General features: G+C 45.9%; 1 protein-coding gene across 2 annotated transcripts in view; it reads left to right on the top strand.

Moving 5' to 3' along the window:
* The first annotated feature begins 1187 nt into the window (after positions 1-1187).
* The window catches only part of PHAF1 (phagophore assembly factor 1), a 55786-nt gene continuing 36951 nt past the window's right edge, over positions 1188-20022 (top strand). The window contains exons 1-2 of one of the 2 annotated variants that reach the window (XM_082270356.1): positions 1188-1264; positions 17646-17770. In XM_082270356.1, the coding sequence (XP_082126482.1) occupies positions 17707-17770 (64 nt within the window). In that variant the 5' untranslated portion in view covers positions 1188-1264; positions 17646-17706. The remainder of the gene's footprint in view (positions 1265-17645; positions 17771-20022) is intronic. The other variant, XM_082270357.1, reaches the window with a different exon arrangement.

Genomic DNA, 20022 nt, shown 5'->3' with positions numbered 1-20022 from the left:
AACCCCCGGCCCATGGAGCACCAGCCGCCACTGTGATGAAGATATGTAGAGAAAAGGGGAGAGAGAGACAGAGAGCAGAAAAAAGAATAGAGAAAGAATAAAGTAGAGAGTAAGAAATAATGGAAAAGAGAGAGGATAACAGAGCAAGGAAAAAGAGAAATAAATAAAAGGTAAGTAAGAAAGGAAGAGAGAAACTAACAGAGGGATAACTAATGAAAAAGCGAGAAAAGAAGAGAGAGATAGAAAGGAACAGAAAGAAATGGGAGAGAGAAAAAAAGAGAAGAGAGGAAGCAGGAAAGAAAGGAAAAGAGAAATAAGAGAGTGAGAAAGGAAGAGAGAAAGAAACAAAAGAGGAAATGGGAGATGAAAGGAGAAATGGAAATAACGACAGTGGAAAATGAAGCGAGAGTGAAACAAAGAGAAAAAGAAGAAAGAGAGAATAAGGGAGAGAGGGAGAAATTGGAATGACGAGGGGGAAAGGAGAAAGAGAGGAGACAGAATGGAAAAGTGAGATGAAGCGAGGAAGAGAGAAAAGAAAAAGAAATGAAAAGAGTGAGAAAATAAAAGAGAAATGAACAGAATATAAAAGGAAGAGATCAAAGAAAGGAGGGGAGAGAGGAAGAGAAAAGGAGAGAGAAGGAGGGAGAGAGGAAGAGAAAAGGAGAGAGAAGGAGGGAGAGAGGAAAAAAGAGAAGGAATGGGGGAAATATGGCAAAGGAGTAAAAAAGAAAGAGTGAGCGAGAAAGGTTGAGTGACAAGAAGTATGAAAGAAAGGAGGGAGGATAAGAAAGGAAGAGAGAAACTAACAGCGAGAGAAAGAAAAGAATAGAAGAGAGGAGAGAGAGAGAAAGGAAAGAATAGAAGAGAGAGAGAAAGTAAAAAATAGAAGAGAGAGGGAGAAGAGGAGAGAGAGAAAGAAAAAATAGAAGAGAGGAGAGAGAGAAGGAAAGAATAGAAGAGAGAGGGAGAAGAGGGGAGAGAAGGGAAAGAATAGAAGAGAGGAGAGAGAGAAAGGAAGAAAGGAGAGAGGAGGTCAGACAGGTCCAGCTGGAATAAGAAGTGATCTCTGTGTTCTATGGTGACACACTGACTGTTGCAGTGCTGTACACAGAGCCCCCTCCCCCTCTCTCCATCCCTGATCCCCGTGTCCCTGTCACCCCCTCCAGCCCCTCCCACTCTGGGCGGGCCCAAGTGTCACTTTACGGCCCATCTCCTCAGAACCGGAAGTTTTTCAGCAGCGACCGGGAGAAGAAGGTAAACAGAGGTGAGAGGTGTCTATTGTACGGTGTGTGTGCCCGGGCTGGGCTCTGTTATTACAGCCGGGGGTCAGGACATGGCAGCGCTGTACAACACAGGAGATTATTCTACATAGGCGACCTGCTGTGGAACTACAAGTCCCAGCAGTGTGTATGTGGGGGATGGTGGGGCCCCCTGTATTGTAGGCTGTGCTGCCATGGTGTGTCCTGTACAGGGGGGGAGGGGGTCTGTGTCCTCCATGTATTGTTCTGTATATACAGTGTCCCTGACATCTGCTATTATTACTGTGTGCTAAGACATGGCTGTGTACAGGGGGAGGGGAGAGTGGATGAGGTACTACTACAAGTCCCAGCATGCCCAGCCAGCAGTCTGCACATAGATGTGTACATAGCCACCTACTGCCTGGATGTGGAATATACCCCTCCCCCCCCATATATGATTCTGTGTATTGCCTCCATGGTATACCATTTATATCTGTGCCATGACTCCTGATGGCGGAGATGTTGTGGTGATACAAGTCCCAGCATGGCCGCTCAGATGGAGCCTGGCTGTGCTGGGGGTCATTATTTATACGTTGATCTCAGAGCACCAATACAGAGATCGGGTGCGGGGCTCACATACAGGCCGGGTACATGTCACCTAAAGTGCGTTTCCTGCGCCTTGTCCTGAGATAAGGACACCTGAAATCACTCTGTGGGGGGGATTTACTAAAACTGTGGGGTGCAAAATCCGGTGCAGCTGTGCCTGGTAGCCAATCAGCTTCTAACTTCAGCTTGTCCAATCAAGCTTTGACAGTAAGTGCCGGTCACACATATGCGATGTGAGACATCACATGTGATTCGCACCACACTGCTCTGCAAATCACATGCGATGTCTGTGCGATGCAAATTCAGCCATGCAGATTGCATTCCTTAATTCACATCGCATTCGGACCAAAGTCACTCAGGACCCTTTTTTTGGTCCACACCAGAATCAGATTGCATGGATGTTCACACCTATGTGATCCGATTCATGTCCGAACTGACAGTTCGCACTGCGATATGCGAACAAATCTCTCCCAGCAGTTTGCATATGGCAGTGTGAACTGCCTGCGAGTCGGGTGCGATGCAGGAACCCGCAGTGGATACGCAGGGTTCCCGCATCACACAAATGTGAACCGGCACTAAAACCTGGAAGCTGATTGGTTTCTATGCAGCGCTACACAAGATTGTGCACTCTCCAGTTTTAGTAAATGAACCCCCTTGTGTTGACTTTTTTTTCGTGGTAAGCCTGGGTTCACACTGGGGCAGCTTCAAAGTCGCCCGACTCTGAGGCCGCCCTGTGCAGCGCGACTTTGGCGGGGTTTGCATACGACTTCTATAATAGGAGTCAATGCAAGTCGCCCCCAAAGTAGTGCAGGAACCTTTGAGTTGCTCCAATTAAAACGTTTCCATTGCACTGAATGGAGCTCAACTTGTCAGGCGGCTAAGTCGCCCCAGTGTGAACCGGGGCTAAAAGGCAAAACACTTTTTGTTTTCCTTAAAGAGGTTGTAAACCCCCAAAAAAAATGTTTCTTCTTTTCGCAAGCTGCAAGAGAAATACATAATGGGCTAGTATGCATCGGATACTAGCTCATTATGAAATACTTACCTTAGAAGGAGCCCCCGCCGTGCCGTCCGCTTACCTGTATGACGGGCAACATGTCCAGTCGCCCGTCTTCCGGGATCGCGGCATCCGGCCATCTGATTGGCCGTAGCCGCGGTGACGTCGCGCACGCGCGCGGGAGCCGACGGTCACGGCACGGAGCTTTGAAGGAACGGCACCAGCGGCCGTTCCTTCAGAGCGCATGAGCCAGTGATGTCACTGGCTGCATGTAAGGTAAATATCTCCTAAACCACAGGTGTCAAACACAAGGCCCGCGGGCCGAATGCGGCCCCCCAGGCCATTTCATGTGGCCCTCGCACCTCTCCTGCAGCTACGGCACCCCCCTTGTCTCTGCCCCCACCTTGTCTCTGTAGTCGACATCAGAGATGACAGAACTCCTTTGCCAGATCCTGCACTCCTCTGTGCAGCTGTAGAAAGGCTCCTCTTTGCCCCCCCAGGACATGGGGTGCTCTGGACATCTAATCCTACAGATATAACCGGCCCTTTGAGGGAAACCATAATGCTGATGCGTCCCGCGCTGAAATGGAGTTTGACACTCCTGTCCTAAACGGTACATGTTTAGGAGATATTTACAGTACCTATAGGTAAGCCTTATCATAGACTTACCTATAGGTAAAAGTGTCAGAGGAGGGTTTACTTCCTCTTTAACACGTGTTGCGCGCTCTGTAATGCACTGTATTGTCTTGCACTGCATTTAAATGCATCCTGTTCCATTATCACTGCATGTTGTGTTGGTGTGGCCCATTGGATATAATGGATGCCAGCCTGTCATTGCCTTCTGCCTGTGTTGAGCAAAGCAGCCCAATGGACATTGTGATGGGCCCTTAAAGTGTTACTAAACTTACAACATTACATTCAGTCTGTATATGCAGTAAACCATGCTTGTTATACTCCCTATTAAACCTAAGGGATTATCCTCTGTATTGGCTGTTTGATCCTATCTTCTCCAATCCTCCCCTTCTTCTAGTGTCTCCAAACCATCTCCTGGTAGAACAGAGCCTTGGGGACAAGCTGCACATGCTCAGTTTGGTGTGTATTGCTAGAGAGTCATTTTATTCTTTTGGTAGAGTGGCCCTGTGCTGATCACATGCAATCAGCACTGTCAGGACAGAGGGTCAGGGATCCTGCAGCCTCATAGGACAGTCAGTGCTTTAACCAGTGCTCATCTGGACACTAAAATAAATCCTAAGACTGCTATATACTGCTGATAAGAAAAGGTATTTAGCAGTTCATATTTACTAAAATAATTGCATTTCCATGTTTTGTGTACTGTGGGAGACCAGATATGGTGAATACAGGCTCCTGGGTTTAGTAACATTTTAAATAGGAACTTTATCCCTTCACTTGTTTCCCGACCCCTTCTTGGCTTTTAGGGGTAAACACACTTACATGCCTAGTGACTCCAGCATTATTTATTTATTACAGTTGCTTCTATAGGGCCGCCAATTTACGCAGCACTTTACATACATATTGTACATTTATACCCTTAAAGCGGAGTTCCGGCCTCGGGGGGTCAATTTGAGCTAAAAATCCCCCCGGGACAGTCAGGGCTAGTACATTCCATAATGGATATCCTCTGTACTGTCCCGGGTCGCACTTACCTGTAAGAAGAAATAATTACCTTGAAAATTTCTTCTCCAGCGCTGCCATCTCAGGTGTGGGCAGCTGAAGCCGCAGCGTCCCTCTTCGTGTCCTCTTCCGTGACGTCGGAGTCCCAGAATGCCCTGCACCGGCCCCGCTCGTCACTTCTGGTGCAGGCACGGCATTCACTGCTAAACACTCGTCACTTCCGGTGCAGGCGCGGCATGCCCAGAAGCTGTTTAACAGTGAATGCCGTGCCTGAACCGGAACTGACGTCGGGGCCGGTGCAGGCGCATTGATTCCTGGGAGCGATGACGTTCAGCTCCCAGGAATCATCGCAAACCGGAAGTGACGGCGCGGGCCGTGGCCGCAGAGGAAGGAAGGGGAAGGAAGGTGAGTATATTTTCTTCTATAATAAGGTAAGTGACCAAAAAAAAATCGGCACTATCCATTTCTCTTTCAGGTTCCCCTTAGCAGATTTTATCGATTTTGTGGCCGGAACTCCACTTTAAGGGGCTTACCCACGCCCCTAACTCACATTCAGGGCCGGTTCACAATAGTGCAGTGCCAGACATTGCATGTGATTCGTAACACATTGCTGTGCAGATCACATGCGATGTCTGTGTGATGCGATTTCAGAAATCACATTGCATTCGCACCAAAATAGCGCAGGACCCTTTTTTGTGGTTTGTACTGGTATCGGATCGCATGGGTGTTCACACCTCTGCGATCCGATTTTTGCACCATTTCACAGTTCGCACTGCGATCTGTGAACCAATCTGGGGGTGTCATTAACTTTGACACCCCCACCGCAGATCTCAGTGTAAACCACTGTGCCATTCTGGTGCAATGTGGGAACCGGCACTGATTCCCAGGGTTTCCTGCATCACACCAGTGTGAACTGGGACTCCTACACATACTAGGGACAGACATTTTAAAGAGGAACCAATTAACCTACCAGCATGTCTTTGTAGTGTGGGAGTAAACCCACGCAGGCACAGGGAGAACATGCAAACTGCAGGCAGGTAGTGCTGTGGATGGGATTTCAACCAGCGACCCCCAGTGCTGCTAGGTGGACACCTTTGGAACATGTTCCATCTGTTTTTAGGGTGTAACATGTTCCAGCACCCCCTCACCCCTTTCCTGTGATATCCTGTGCTTCTCCCCCCCCCCCTAGCTGCTGTCATATTTAACCACTTGCCTACCGGGCACTTTCACCCCCTTCCTGCCCAGGCCAATTTTCAGCTTTCAGTGCTCTCACGCTTTGAATGACAATTGCGCGGTCATGCTACACTGTACCCATATGAAATTTTTAGCATTTTTTTCACACAAATAGAGCTTTCTTTTGGTGGTATTTAATCATCTCTGGGTTTTTTATTTCTTACAAAAATAAAAGAAAAAAGACAGAAAATTTTGAAAAAAAAAGTTTTTCTTATTTTCTGCGAGTAAATTTTGAAAATAAATACATTTTTCTCCTTAACTGATGTGCGCTGATGAGGCGGCACTGATGGGCACTGATAGGCTTCACTGATGGGCACAGATGAGGTGGCACTTATGGGCACTGATGAAAAGGTGGCACTTATGGGCACTGATGAGGTGGCACTGATGAGGAGGTACTAATATGCCGCACTGCTGGGCACTGATAGGTGGCACTGCTGGGCACTGAGAGGCGGCACTGATGGGCGGCACTGCTGGACACTGACGGGTGGCACTGATGGGTGGCACTGATGAGCACTGATGGGCAGCACCATCAGTGCCCACACTCAGTGCCCATAGTGCTGCTAGTCAGTGCCCATCAGTGCCTAGATGAGCAGGCACTGACTGGCAGCACTATGGGCACTGATTGTGGGCACTGATGGCGGGCACTGTGGGCACTGATGGTGGGCACTTATTGTATTTTATTTACCTTTTTTGTAATCAGGGCACTGGTGATCAGTGCCCTGATTACATGTCTCTGTGTCCCCTAATCGCTGTTCAGCTCTGCTCTTCCTCACACGCAGTCTCTGTGTGAGGAAGGAGAGCTGGCGATGAGAGATGATCTTATATGTTTACATATGAGATCATCTCTCATTGCATGGTCCGATCACGTGGTAAATGGCCGCTGTGATTGGCCATTTACCACGATCTGTAATTGGCTGTGTCCAAGGGACACGGCCGACACAGATTTTCCCCGATGCGCGCTCGCGGGAGCGCTCGGGGAGCCTGTCACTGGGAGGCCGTTTAAAGATGGCCTCCCGGAAATTAGAGCCCGCGCTGTAGCCGTACTTCGGCTATAGTGCGGGCGGCAACAAGTTAAAATCTGCATGGCTCTGCAGGTCCTGCCTGCACAGCAGCATCATTTATTTACGATAATCTGCGAATGAAGAAAATGCAAAATCCCGTCTACCACCGTGGCAGATGGAATGGTAGTGGTCAGTGGACTGGGAGGGCACTGGTCAGCGCCGTTCTGGTCCACTTACACATCCTTCAGTTGTCTAACAGAAAGCGCACCAGAGGTACCAGCAGAAAGCTGGAGAATGTGTCTGCAGGAGCATGACATGCTTTGCAGCCCCCTGTAGGAAAGAATAATAAATGCACATTTTTTTTCCGCATAAATATGTGCATTTATTATTTTTGCCTGAAAGACGAACTTGGCCCTTAAAGTGATTGTAAGGAGTTTTTTTTTTTTTTTTTTTTTTTGGTGGAACAGGAGATTCGGATCATGGATGTGCAGCCGACAAATCTGCAGCAACTGTGTGATGCTATCATATCAATATAGACAAAAATCTCTGAGGAATGTTTCCAACACCTGGATGAATCTATGCCACCAAGAATTAGGGCAGTTCTAAAGGCAAAAGGGGGTCCAACCTGGAACTAGGAAAAAAACAGATGGAACATGTAACATGTTCCCAAGAGAAAATGTATTCTTTAAAGCCAAGTTCCACCCAAAAGTGGACCTCCGCTTATAGGCTTCCTCCCCCCTCTCCGGTGCCACATTTGGCACCTTTCAGGGGGAGGGGGGAATGGGTTCCTGTTTTTGACAGGTACCCTTCCCCACTTCCGGGAGACAGCGCCGCGGCGCTGTCCCTCAGAAGTTCGGCCCCCTGCTTTTTCCTTTGCCGCCAGGCCAATTGCAAAGCGTAGCGTGCTTCGCGCATGCGCAATAGGGAACCAGCATTGAAGCCAAAAGGCGGCAGCACCCAGGAGCTCATACGAAAATTGAATTCGGGTGCTGACATCACGGGCTCCCTGGACAGGTAGGAAAGAAAGAAGGGAAGAAAGAAAGGGGGGGGGGGGGAAGTACTTGGCGCTGCCACACTAGTGTAATGTAAATAAATGAATAGGTGAATGTAAATCAAATCAACTGGTATCTCTCCAATAAGTGATATGTACTAATAAAGTGCTAAATGCAATATAAATGACTACAATAAGAGCTGGTTCACATTAGAGCGATCCGACTTGCTGGGGCGACCTCACAAGTCGCGGTGCGCTGCTCGCACCGCGACCTCGGAGCGGCCGGCACGGACTTCATAACATTGAAGTCTATGCAGGTCGCTCCGGGTCGCCCCAAAGAAGCTCCGGACCCTTTTTCTAAGTCGGAGCGACTTGTGTCGCTCCTATTAGAACGGGTCCACAGCTTCTCTATGGCAGGCGACCTGTCAGGCAACCAGGTCGCCTGACAGGTTGCCCCAGTGTGAACCGGCTCTGAAGATGAAGAAAGTGCAATAGTGAAAAATGCACAATATACAAACAAAATTGATACATTTAAAAAATGCAACAAATATCCCAGAAATTGATGATATAGTAAAGTGCAACAGTGATATGTGCAATGGCAATATAAAGTGGCTAAATACTGCAGGAAAGGTGCAATGATAAATAAAGTGACAGTGCCCCTAAGGCCTCTTTCACACGGTCCGCCTCCGCAGGCGGATCCGTGCTGCTCAGCGGGGATCGATCCACGATCCCCGCTGAGCCGGCGGATGACAGCTCCATCTCCGCTTGCAGAGCGGAGAGGGAGGTGTCTCAGCCCCTGCTGCCCTCTATGGGGGATCGGATGAGAGCGGACCGCCTGTCCGCTCTCATCTGATCCAATCACTGAACGGATTGAAAAATAGAGTTTCCATCTGTCCAGATTTCACGGACAGGATCGGATACGGATGGCAGCGGGTGTCAGCGGAGGTGTCTCCGCTGACACCCGCTGCCCCATAGAGCTGCATGGAGGATCCGATCAGATCCGCCTAAAAAACTAACAGGCAGATCTGATCGGATCGCCCGTGTGAAAGGGCCCTTAGTATTTGTAGCTGCTGACTTTAAATTTTTTTCATGGGGGGCGGAACTCCGTTTTATGGACACCTGACGTCCTGATAAGCATACTCACTACAGATCAGTGACTCCTAGTGAAGTCAGAGGGTCATAATAACAGCCAGGCAACTAACCCGGCAATTCTTTCTTTTATTCTACATAATGGCTGCTTAGCTATAAGTGTATATAGTGCGGTCTTTGTACATACAGACAGGTATTGAGATGTCCCGAGCAGCATCTGGGGTAGCTGGGAACTAAATGTGCTTCACAAGCCACTGGTTGGGTGTTTCTTCTTACCGCACAGAATACATTTTGTCTTTATGTGTTTTACATAACATGTCAGCATATACTGTATGTATAGTCTCTTATCTGTGAACGTCTCTGAACTTATTTCCTGTTGTGTTTTTGATTCGTGTGTAGCTATTTATACAGCTATGTATACAATGTTCCATTACTCTCAAACTGCTTTGTGAGTATAACACTGGTCTGCATAATTCAGTCTGTGCTGCTGGCATATAATGATGTATCAGGTTAAACATATAAACTTATTAAATATTGAGCAAGATCGTGAAACGCCCAGAGGACTCTATCATGGATAACTGGTAAATGTGGATGGCAAACTCAGAAATAATTTCTGAAACATAAAGGGCAGTCTGGTCAAAACATACATTTTCTTTGTTGGTAATTAAAGCGGTATTCAATTCTATTTGTTTTTTAATTAAACAGGTTATGCCATAATAATAAATTTACTACAGCGCTGTGCCATAATGTGCTAGTTTGCTATCCAATATGAAATCCTGATATGTAAACTTTTTATACCACAGGATCTAGTTTACATCGCACCTGTCATAATGTGCCCTTCATCGCTCCGCTGTCACCTCTCCCGCTGGTCCCAGGGGCTTCCATCTTCTCCGGGGCTTCCTTCTGTGTTTTCTCTGTTCGATCGCTTGAATGGCCAGGCCATGAAGACGTCACTGAACATGTACATGGGAGTCACATCACCATGACACTAATCGGGTGCCATACCTGTGCTGCTCAGGGTACATGACAGCCGACAGACAGGGGGGAGCGCTTATGACAGAAGAGGCAGATGGGGGCTCTTCTTCTCTTGCCTGTCAGAAATGTTTTAAAATGAGAGTTAAATACTGCTTTAAAGCACTTAAAAGGTTTATAAAGTCTCAAGGTTTTTCACCCAAATGCATTGTATGCATTAAGGTGAAAAACCTTCTTTGTTGCAGCTCCCCCCCCAGACCCGCCCCCCCCCTTTTACTTACCTGAGCCTGATCCAGCAATGTGCAGCGGCTCCAGCAGCTGTCTCTGTCCTTATTGGATAGATAGAAGCAGGACCCATTGGCTCCGGCTGCTGTCAAACAAATCCATTGACACGGGGGCAGGACCGAGTCCCGCTGTCTGTGTCAATACATGCAGCAGCGGGACTCAGGAGCGCGCCCACACTGGTGCCCCTATGGAAAGCGGCTCTTCATGGGGGCACCCGATGAAGGGGAGAAGCCAGGATCGCCGACTGGGCACCCCAGAAGTGGAGGTTCGGGGGCTGCTCTGTGCAAAACCCTTGCACAGAGCAGGTAAGTATAACATGTTTGTTACTTTTATTTAAAAAAAAAAATCTGAACCTTTAGACCCCGTTCAGACAGGGGCGACACGACTTGCTGGGGCGACCTGTGAAGTTGCGGTGCACAGCTTGCACCGCGACCTCGGCGCGACTTGCACGAACTTCATATAATTGAAGTCAATGCAAGTCGCCTCCAGGTCGCCCCAAAGTAGTACAGGACCCTTTTTCTAAGTCAGAGCGACTTGTGTCGCTCCTATTAGAACGGGTCCTGTGCTAATATATGGCAGGCGACTGACCGCGACTTGTCAGGCGACTAAGTCGCCTGACAAGTCGCGCTAGTGTGAATGGGGTCTTAAAACCCATTTAAGCTTCTCTTCTGTCTCCCAGACCAGCCTTCATCCCAGTTAGTCCTTTGTTGAAAATATAAAACCCTGTGGTATAAAAAGTTTACATATCATCAGATTTAATTTCGGATTGCCAAATTTACATACTTTAATGTAGTATTTTTTATTTTATTTTTAATTTTTATTTTTTTTGGTGCAAGCAAGTCAAATCTTGGTTGCCAGGGCAAAAAAAAAAATAGAAATCAAAGGGAGATTTGGCAAATGAACTTGTCCAAATGGTTATCTAAATATCCTGCACTATAAATGCTCACATGTTTTGTTATATTGTGTTATATAGCCTTTTAGATGACATTTCTATTTCCTGCATTCTGTCTTCTTACCGACAATTGTCTTTTTTTAAAGTGGTTCTAAAGGGAGAAGGTTTTTTTTTTTACCTTAACCACTTCCCCCTGGGTGGACGTCATATGACGTCGTAAACTTTGCGGGGGTATACCGGGATGATGCCTCTAGCTAGAGGCATCATCCCGGTACCGTTGTTTGAAGCCGGCGGTCGGCTTTCCGTCTGTACCGATCGATGCGGCTCGGGAGCCGCTCGATCATTACCCGGGGGGGCAGGAGAGGACGCCCCCTCCCGCTGCCTTCCGCGGCTTTTACCGGGGCTCCCGTCCCACCGGCTGGATGGAGTCCCGATGAATGCCGGAAACGGCATCGATCGGGTCTTTGATGACGTAACCCGGAGGTGGCGTCCATGAAGTCACTTCCGGGTTACTGTGCTGCAAAATGGCGGCAAATTTGAAAAACGGCTGTATGCAAAAACGCAGTTTTCGGCGTTTTGCATACAGGGAAGTGTAGTGGAGGGGTCTAGGGTCTTTTAGACCCTCGATCCCTCCATAAAGTGTACCTGTCACCGCATATTGGTGTCACAAGGGATGTTTACATTGCTTGTGACAGCAATAAAAGTGATCAGATTTTTTTTTTTTTTTAAAAACCTGTAATAAAGTTAAAAAAATAAATAAAATAAATGGGAAAAAAAAAAAAAGCCGCCCCGATCACCGTTAGCTCGTGCACAAAAAAAAACGTATACGGAAGTCGAGCCGCGAATGAAATCGCTGTTCAAACCACACATGTGAGCTATCGCCGCGATCGCCAGAGCGTGAGCAATAATTTAAAAAAAAAGAGCTACACTCTACCTCTAAACTGGTAACCGTTAAATAAATTTAAAATGTCGCCTATTGAGATCTCTATTGACCGTAGTTTGTCGCCATCCCACGGGGGGGGGGGGGGGCGCAATTTTAAACCGTAACATGTTGGGTATCTATTTACTCGGCGTGACATCATCTTTCACAATATACAAAAAAAAAAGGGCTAACTTTACTGTTTAGTATTTTTTAAATGCAGTGAAATGTAATTTTTCCCCAAAAAAATGGTGTTTTAAAGACCGCTGCGCAAATACCGCGTGACAAAAAATATTGCAATGACCGCCATTTTATTCTCCAGAGTCTTTGCTAAAAAAATATATATAATGTTTGGGGGTTCTAAGTAGTTTTCTAGGAAAAAATACTGGTTTTAACTTGTAAACAAAAAGTGTCCGAAATAGGCCTGGTGGGGAAGTGGTTAATGTGTTACTAAACCCAGGACCCTGCATTCACCATATCTGCTCTCCCATAGTACACAGAACATGGAAATGCAATTTGTTTAGTAAATATAAAATGATAAATACCTTTTCTCATCAGCAGTATAAGCCCCCGTTCACACTGGGGCGACGCTACTTCGGACCGCGACCTCCGAGGTCGCGGTGCGAGCAGCGCGCCGCGACCTCGGAGCGGCCGCCACGGACTTCATAACATTGAAGTCTATGGCGGTCGCCTCCTGGTCGCCCCAAAGAAGCTCCGGACCCTTTTTCTGAGTCGGAGCGACTTGTGTCGCTCCTATCAGAACGGGTCCGCAGCTTCCCTATGGGAGGCGACCTGCGGCGACCTGTGAGGCGACCAGGTCGCCTCACAGGTCGCCCCAGTGTGAACGGGGGCTTAGGCCCCTTTCACACAGGGAGTCTGCCAGGCAGACTCCGTTTTTCTCAGTGGGGGATCAAACCTCCGATCCTCTGCTGAGCAGGCGGATGGCAGCTGTGCCTGGGACAGGTGAGTGTGTTTTTATTAAAAGTCAGTAGCTACATTTTCTTGTAGCTGCTTACTTTTATTAAACACAAAAACGAGTGACGCTCCACCTTATTTGTTAAATGAATAAATAACATGATAGGTAGACTTATTTAAGTTGTATAGAACCTCAAGCCTAGAGACTATATTGGAGTATACAATATGGAATTCCATTGCACAAGAGGTGTTTTTCTACTGCACAAAGGTTACTTACTATTAAAATAGTTTCTCAATATAAAAATATCTTGCAGAAACTTACTCCATGGATAGTTGAATTTAGTAGCACAGCCAGCAGCTTCAGGAGTTGAAGCCAGGTGAGGCCTGTCTCTGGTGTTTGTCATTCTGACTACTAATGGAGGTTCTGTGCTTTAGAACTGCTAATCGTCCCATAGAATTTCAGACATGTGCCAAAGACCTAATCATCATAAGGCTGTAATGAGATTTGATGTACATGCATGGTTCGTGCTTCATTCAGGCTACATGTGGGCGTAGCGGATCACGGGACGTCTGTGCGTTGCCCGTGATTTGCAATGGCACCCCAAACGCTGTGCGATGTTGCCACGATTTCCACCTGCTGAATCGCGGTAAGATCGCGCAAACAGAATCGCGGGATGCCCGACGCCCAAAAGAAGCTCTTGTACCTTTTTTGGGGCGACATGCGTCTCTCGATTCTGTTTGCGCGATCTTACCGCGATTCAGCAGGTGGAAATCGAGACAACATTGCACAGCGTTTGGGGTGCCATTGCAAATCACGGGCATCGCACAGGCGTCCCGCGATTTGCAATGATTACAGATCGCGGCAGAATCGCGGTGATTCTGCCCGTGATCAGCTACGCCCACATGTGAACGTAGCCTCATAGTCCAGACACCATTTGCACTGCAGAATGTAACAGTCTTTGTAGGGAATGTTTAGCCTAAACCAGGGGTCTCCAAACTTTCTAAACAAAGGGTCAGTTTACTGTTCCTCAGACTTTAGGGGGGCTGGAGTGTGGCCAATGGGAGTAGAAGTTGTCCTGGTGTCAGTGGGAGTCAACAGCGCATCTTTGGTATTAGGAGGGAAAAAATATTGCCCTGTCAATGTCAGTGGCAGGAATTCTGTCCCATTGTTGCTGTCAGTGGGAGGAATAGTGCCCCAGTGGCAGATAAAGGCACCGCAGTTTGGAAACTACTGGCCTAAACAATGAGCATCTCTGGAATTGTTGGAAAATTGGAGTGACCTGTATGAAGACAAGCAGATAACTCCCTACTCGTCGCTCTCGGGATAAATGTACTCATTAACACTGTGCGACTGATCTACTAAAGCTGGAGAGTGCAAAATCTGGTACAGCGGTGCATGGTAGCCAATCAGCTTTTAACTTCAGATTGTTTAGTTAAGCTTTCACAAAAAAATCCTGGAAGCTGATTGGTTTCTATGCAGAGATGCACCAGATTTTGCCCTCTCCAGTTTTAGTAAATCAACCCCTATATGTCTAAGTGGTTGTGCACACCTCTTAGGGATAACCGTACCCATCTATACATTATAGACAAAAGCCTTCACATCTATATGAGCTTTTTGGACATCCAGTTCCAAAACCCTGGACATGAATATGGAGTGACCTTCCTCTTTGCAGCTATAACCGTCTCCGTTTCCTACAAATTTTTCCCGCTGTCAATGGGATTTGTGCCCATTTAGGCAGAAGAGCATTTATGAGGTCAGTTACCTTTTTTTGGATGAAAAAGCCTGGCTCATAGTCGGCCTTTAAATTTAGCCCATACTTATTCAGTAGAGTTTAGTTTGGGGCTCTGTGCAGGCCACTCCAGTTTCTCCACACTGAACTAATCAAACAATGTCTTTATGGAGCTGGATTTTTGCACAGGGCACAGTCGTGGTAAAACAGGAAAGGGCCTTCCCCAAACTGTTACCACAAGATTGAGGTCCAATTCACATTACATGCAGTGCAGTGCTTTTGCATAAAAAAAGCATGAAAAGTAGGTTATATGTGTTCCATTTGCTTAGTTCACACCAGCGCAGTGCATTCCAGTGCTTTTCAGTTCCAGAAAAAAAAGTACAACATGCTGCTTTTTCCTGCACAGAACTGTATTGGAACGCAGTAAAAAGTATTAAAAAAAGCACCGAACCCCAATACAGCATCAAAAAATGCGTTCAAAAAGCGCATGCAGAAAAGCATCCGAAACCGATCTAGAGGACCTTTTTTTGTGATGTCAACTGGCCCTAAAAAACAAAATTGTCAAAAATATCTTTTAGTATTTAGAATGCCCTCCGCTAGAACACATGAACTCAAATTGGCAGGGAACCCACATGCATCTGATTCAATAAAAGATGTAATGGTCAAGTGTCCATGAACTTTTGGCCATTGGCAAAAGTTATAGCATTTACAAACTACGGGATAGATTTATGGACTTTTTTATTTATTTATTTATTTGTAATGTCGGCGATCACCAATTTTTATGGGGACTGCAACATTGCGGCGGAGAAATCTCACACTAAGTGACACTTTTTGGGGACCAGTGACATTAATACAATGATCAGTGCTAAATAATATGCACTGTTACTGTATAAATGACACTGGCAGAGAAGGGGTTAACACTGGGGGTGATCAAGGGGTTAAATGTGTTCCCTAGAAGTGCTTACTAACTGGGGGGGGGGGGGTGAATTGAAGAAAGGCACAGGGAGATCAGTGATTCAGCTTAGCTTAGCTGAATCACATGATCTTTCCCTGCCTCTCTGACAGGAGAGCTGTCTTACATTGTTTACATTCCAGACAGCTCTCCTGTCAGTCTAGACGAAGGTGGCGGGAGGCCGGCGGCGATTGAGCCTGCTTCTTCCGCGGTCTGCCTCCCACTGTGTCTAATCACATCGGGAGCGCGACTCCGGTGGCGTGCGCCGCCAAAACCACGTGCACATAATTACGTAGACCTACGTGATTATGCACAGCTGAGCCACCCTGTCGCAGTAAATTTTTTTTTTTTTAAATAAATGAAAAAATTCCTACTGAAAGGTAATGTCATAATGTGTTAGTATGCATTGCATACTAGCAGATTATGAAAGACTTAACTCAAAACGATGCCCTCCAGGGGCACGCTTTCATTGTTGACAGGGCTTCCATCTTCACCCGGTCTTCCTTTTTGGGTTTGCAGTCTTCAGCCATTTGCATGGCTGAGCCACAATGGCGCCACTCCTGCACATGTGTATGCCAGTCATGACCACGGCATAGACCTTTGAATGGACAGCAGGAGTGTGCCATCTCTTCAGAGCGCATGCACCAATGATGTCACCGGCTGCAGAAACACTGAATATCTCATAAATGGCGCACGTTTAGGAGATATTCCTTGTACCTACAGGTAAGCTTTTTTATGGCTTGCTATAGAAACACACATAGAAGTGGAGGAGCCAGGAGTGCCGGCTGGGGACCTGAGAAGAGGAGGATCGGGGCCGCTCTGTGGAATAGCACTGCACAGAGCAGGTAAGTATTGTGAAGGAATGTGATGAACACTTGTGAATTAAGCAAAATGTCTATTTTTCTATGTGTATTCTTCTCTACATGTATATATATTTTTCCTCTGTCGTCCTTACTCAAAATGGCCGTTACTAGATACCTCCCACCCCCCACCACCGAGATGGAATGTGAAAAGAAAGATGGAGCCTTGGCACAGTGCCTTCAAAAGAAGATAACATTCATGAACTCGAAAGAGACCACCTTATAACGGACCTGACTAATCAGAAAGCTGCAAATAATCAGTATTATGCTAATATTATGCTTGTGACGTACTAACATATGACACCGCCTACTAACTATATAATATACTGTCCATTAGAAATAAAAGTAGTATCATTTACCTGAACAATGTGTGTCAGTCTATGATATCCCCGTGCATGCACTATAATTACCTATTTAATCAGATCCAGCAGCAAGAAATCTATTTTGAACCTGATTGAGGTTCCTTAACCATTACAGTATAAGTGTCGGTTCACACTGATCCAACTTGGACCGCAACTTGTCAGCCTGACAAGTCGCGGTCCTCACGCTCCCATTGTGCGGTACAGGACCCGTTCTAATAGGAGCGACACAACTCGCTCCGACTTAGAAAAAGGGTCCTGGACTTGCATAGACATTCATTGTATGAAGTCCGTGCAAGTCGCGCCGAAGTCGCGGTGCACGCGACTTCACAGGTCGCCCCCAAAGTCGGAGCAACCTAATGTGAACGGGGGCTAACATTCTTGTTATTTTAATTTAAAAAAATAAATAAAAGTTTGACTTTTAGTAACACTTTGATGTTTAGTACAGAGAAGTAAAGCTTCTTGCACTGTAGACATCTAAGCCTGCATCTTAAAGGTGAATTGTAATTCTAAATTGAAATGAAAGAAACAGACCATCCCTTGGGGTTTCCTACCCATCACCCAAGTATACCATTGTGGCGGGCTCTCTGGAAGCACACATTCTGCCTGATTTGTTCATTAAGGTAGGCTGTGCTGACTGAGGTTTGCCCACATGGACGTCTTAGTAGCAGATAAATGGTTAACAACACAAGATGATGTTAACACACGCAGTGATCTTTTCCGCATTTTCATATTTCATTACATGCGTTATGGCTCTGTGAAGGCAACAAAGGAATTCATTCAAATTCAATCATTCGCATCATTTACCCCGCTTTTGTCTAATGAAAGATTTCATTATCAGCTGTAATTAAACACTGTATTTATATTCTATTAGTAAAGCAAATAAAATGGCTTTTTCTGTTTTATAGTCAGAAAATGCAGGTCTGTGTTTGTACGAAATTTCTCATTTTAGTTTCTTCTCTGATATTTTTTTACAGGTTCAGCTGTGTTAACAGTCTGGATCTAAGCTGACAGCTGATACCTCCCCGTCCTGAGCCAATGCTGGATCTGGAGGTTGTTCCTGAGAGATCCCTTGGCAACCAGCAATGGGAGTTTACCTTAGGTGAGTTTTGATATTTGGCCAATGGCGGTCCAAGTCCAGCTTAAAGTGTGAAAGTTGGTATTACAGTCAGTTGTCATGAGGCAAAAAAATGTCTACTGGGGCTACTGTACATTGCCCTCTGTCTGACTAATGGTTACACCCAGCTTATGGTAAATGCACCATCCATTTTATTCTGTTATATATTTTCTCATTTAAAAAAACATGAACAGGAGAATGGCACCCGTTGTACAGCTACCAAAAAAATATAAAACACAGAATCACACATATAGATATATGCTTGCATCCAGGGTGGATAAAAATGTATTACTTTTTTAAAAAAATCAGATTTTTTTATTTTTATTTAAACCAGATTTTTTTTTTTTGTATCAAATTTATTTTAATAAAATTCTTTCGGCGTAAAAATCTATCTAAAGATTGTTCTCTATTTAACCACTTCAATACCGGGCACTTTTCCCCCTTCCCGCCCAGGCCAATTTATAGCTTTTAGCGCTGTTGCATTTTAAATGACAATTGCGCGGTCATGCAACACTGTACCTAAACCACATTTATGTCATTTCTTTCCCACAAATAGAGCTCTGATCTTCCTTCTCCAAAATTAGCCTAGAAACCCCTACTTTATCTCTAGATAGTAGAGCTTTCTTTTGGTGGTATTTGATCACTGCAAGTTTTTTTTTTTTTTTTGCTAAGGTGTGTAGCATATATACACTGCTCAATAAAATACAGTAGTTACAGCATCAAGTCAATGAAACTCCAGGGATATTGATCTGGTCAGTTAAGAAGCAGAGGGGCTTTTTAATTAGTTTCAGCTGCTTTGGTGGTAATGAAATTAACAACAGGTGCGGTAGATGGGCAACAATGAGACAACCCCCAAAACAGGAATGGTTCTACAGGTGGAGGCCACTGAATTTTTTTATCCCCAACCATTTTTTCTGACTGTTTTTCACTAGTTTTGCATTTGGCTAGGGTCAGTGTCACTACTGGTAGCATGAGGCGATACATGGACCCTATAGAGGTTGCACAGGCATTCCAACTCCTCCAGGATGGCAAATTTATACGTGCCATTGCAAGCTTTGCTGTGTCTCCCAGCACAGTCTCAAGAGCAAGGAGGAGGAGATTCCGGGAGACAGGCAGTTACACTGGGAGAGCTGGACAGGGCCGTAGAAGGTCCTTAACCCATCATCAGGACTGATATTTGTTCCTTTGTGCAGGGAGGAACAGGATGAGCACTGCCAGAGCCCTACAAAATGACCTCCAGCAGGCCACTGGTGTAAATGTCTCTGACCAAACAATCAGAAACCGATCATGGGGGTGGTCTGAGGGCCCAACTTCCTCTAGTGGGCCCTGTGCTCACTGCCCAGTACTGTGGAGCTCGATTGGCATTTGCCATTGAACACCAGAATTGGTAGGTCCGCCACTGGCGTCCTATGCTTTTCACAGATGAGAGCAGGTTCACCCTGAGTACATGTGACAAACGTGAAATGGGTCATCTGACCTAAATCCAATAGTACACCTCTGGGACATTATGTATTGGTCCATCCGACGCTACCAGGTTGCACCTCAGTCTGCTCAGGAGCTCAGTGATGCCTTGGTCCAGATCTGGGAGGAATTACCTCAGGACACCATCCCTCATCTCATCTACGTTGTCAGGCATGCATACAAGCACGTGGGGGCCATACAAACTACTGAGTACCATTTTGAGTTGCTGCAATGAAATTTCAGCAAAATTTGACTAGCCTGATGCATCATTTTTTCACTTTTGATTTTTGGGGGTGTCTTTGAGCTCAGCACTCTGTAGGGTGATAATTTTAATTTCATGAAACCATGTGGCATCCTTTCATTCCTAACACATTACCCTGTCCATATCAGTATAGATATCCAGCAATATATTTTTCCCTATTGGGGTCTGATATGTCTTCAAAGTGTTCCTTTAATTTTTTTGAAGTGTGTGTGTGTGTATGTGTAATAAATAAAAAAAAAAATAAAAAAAAAAATATATGCAATATTTCAATTTTTGGTAAACTCATTCAATGAATCCAAGCTCTGCAAGCTGAGATAACATGCACTGCATTGATGCATTCACACAATTTCACACTAACTACCAGCAAGAATGGGTCCTTACATTTAAAGAGCACCTGTCATTTCAGATCCATCATGGCAGCGCCTGTTAGCGGGCATTCACTCACCTGCTGCCACCACGTCCCTCACCTTGTGTCACTGCTGCATCACCAGCTGTCCTATTAAAAGGAATGGGA

Source organism: Pelophylax lessonae (assembly GCF_965119305.1).
Source record: "Pelophylax lessonae genome assembly, chromosome: 10".
Taxonomy (NCBI): domain Eukaryota; kingdom Metazoa; phylum Chordata; class Amphibia; order Anura; family Ranidae; genus Pelophylax; species Pelophylax lessonae.
This window is presented reverse-complemented; position numbering and strand designations above follow the sequence as displayed.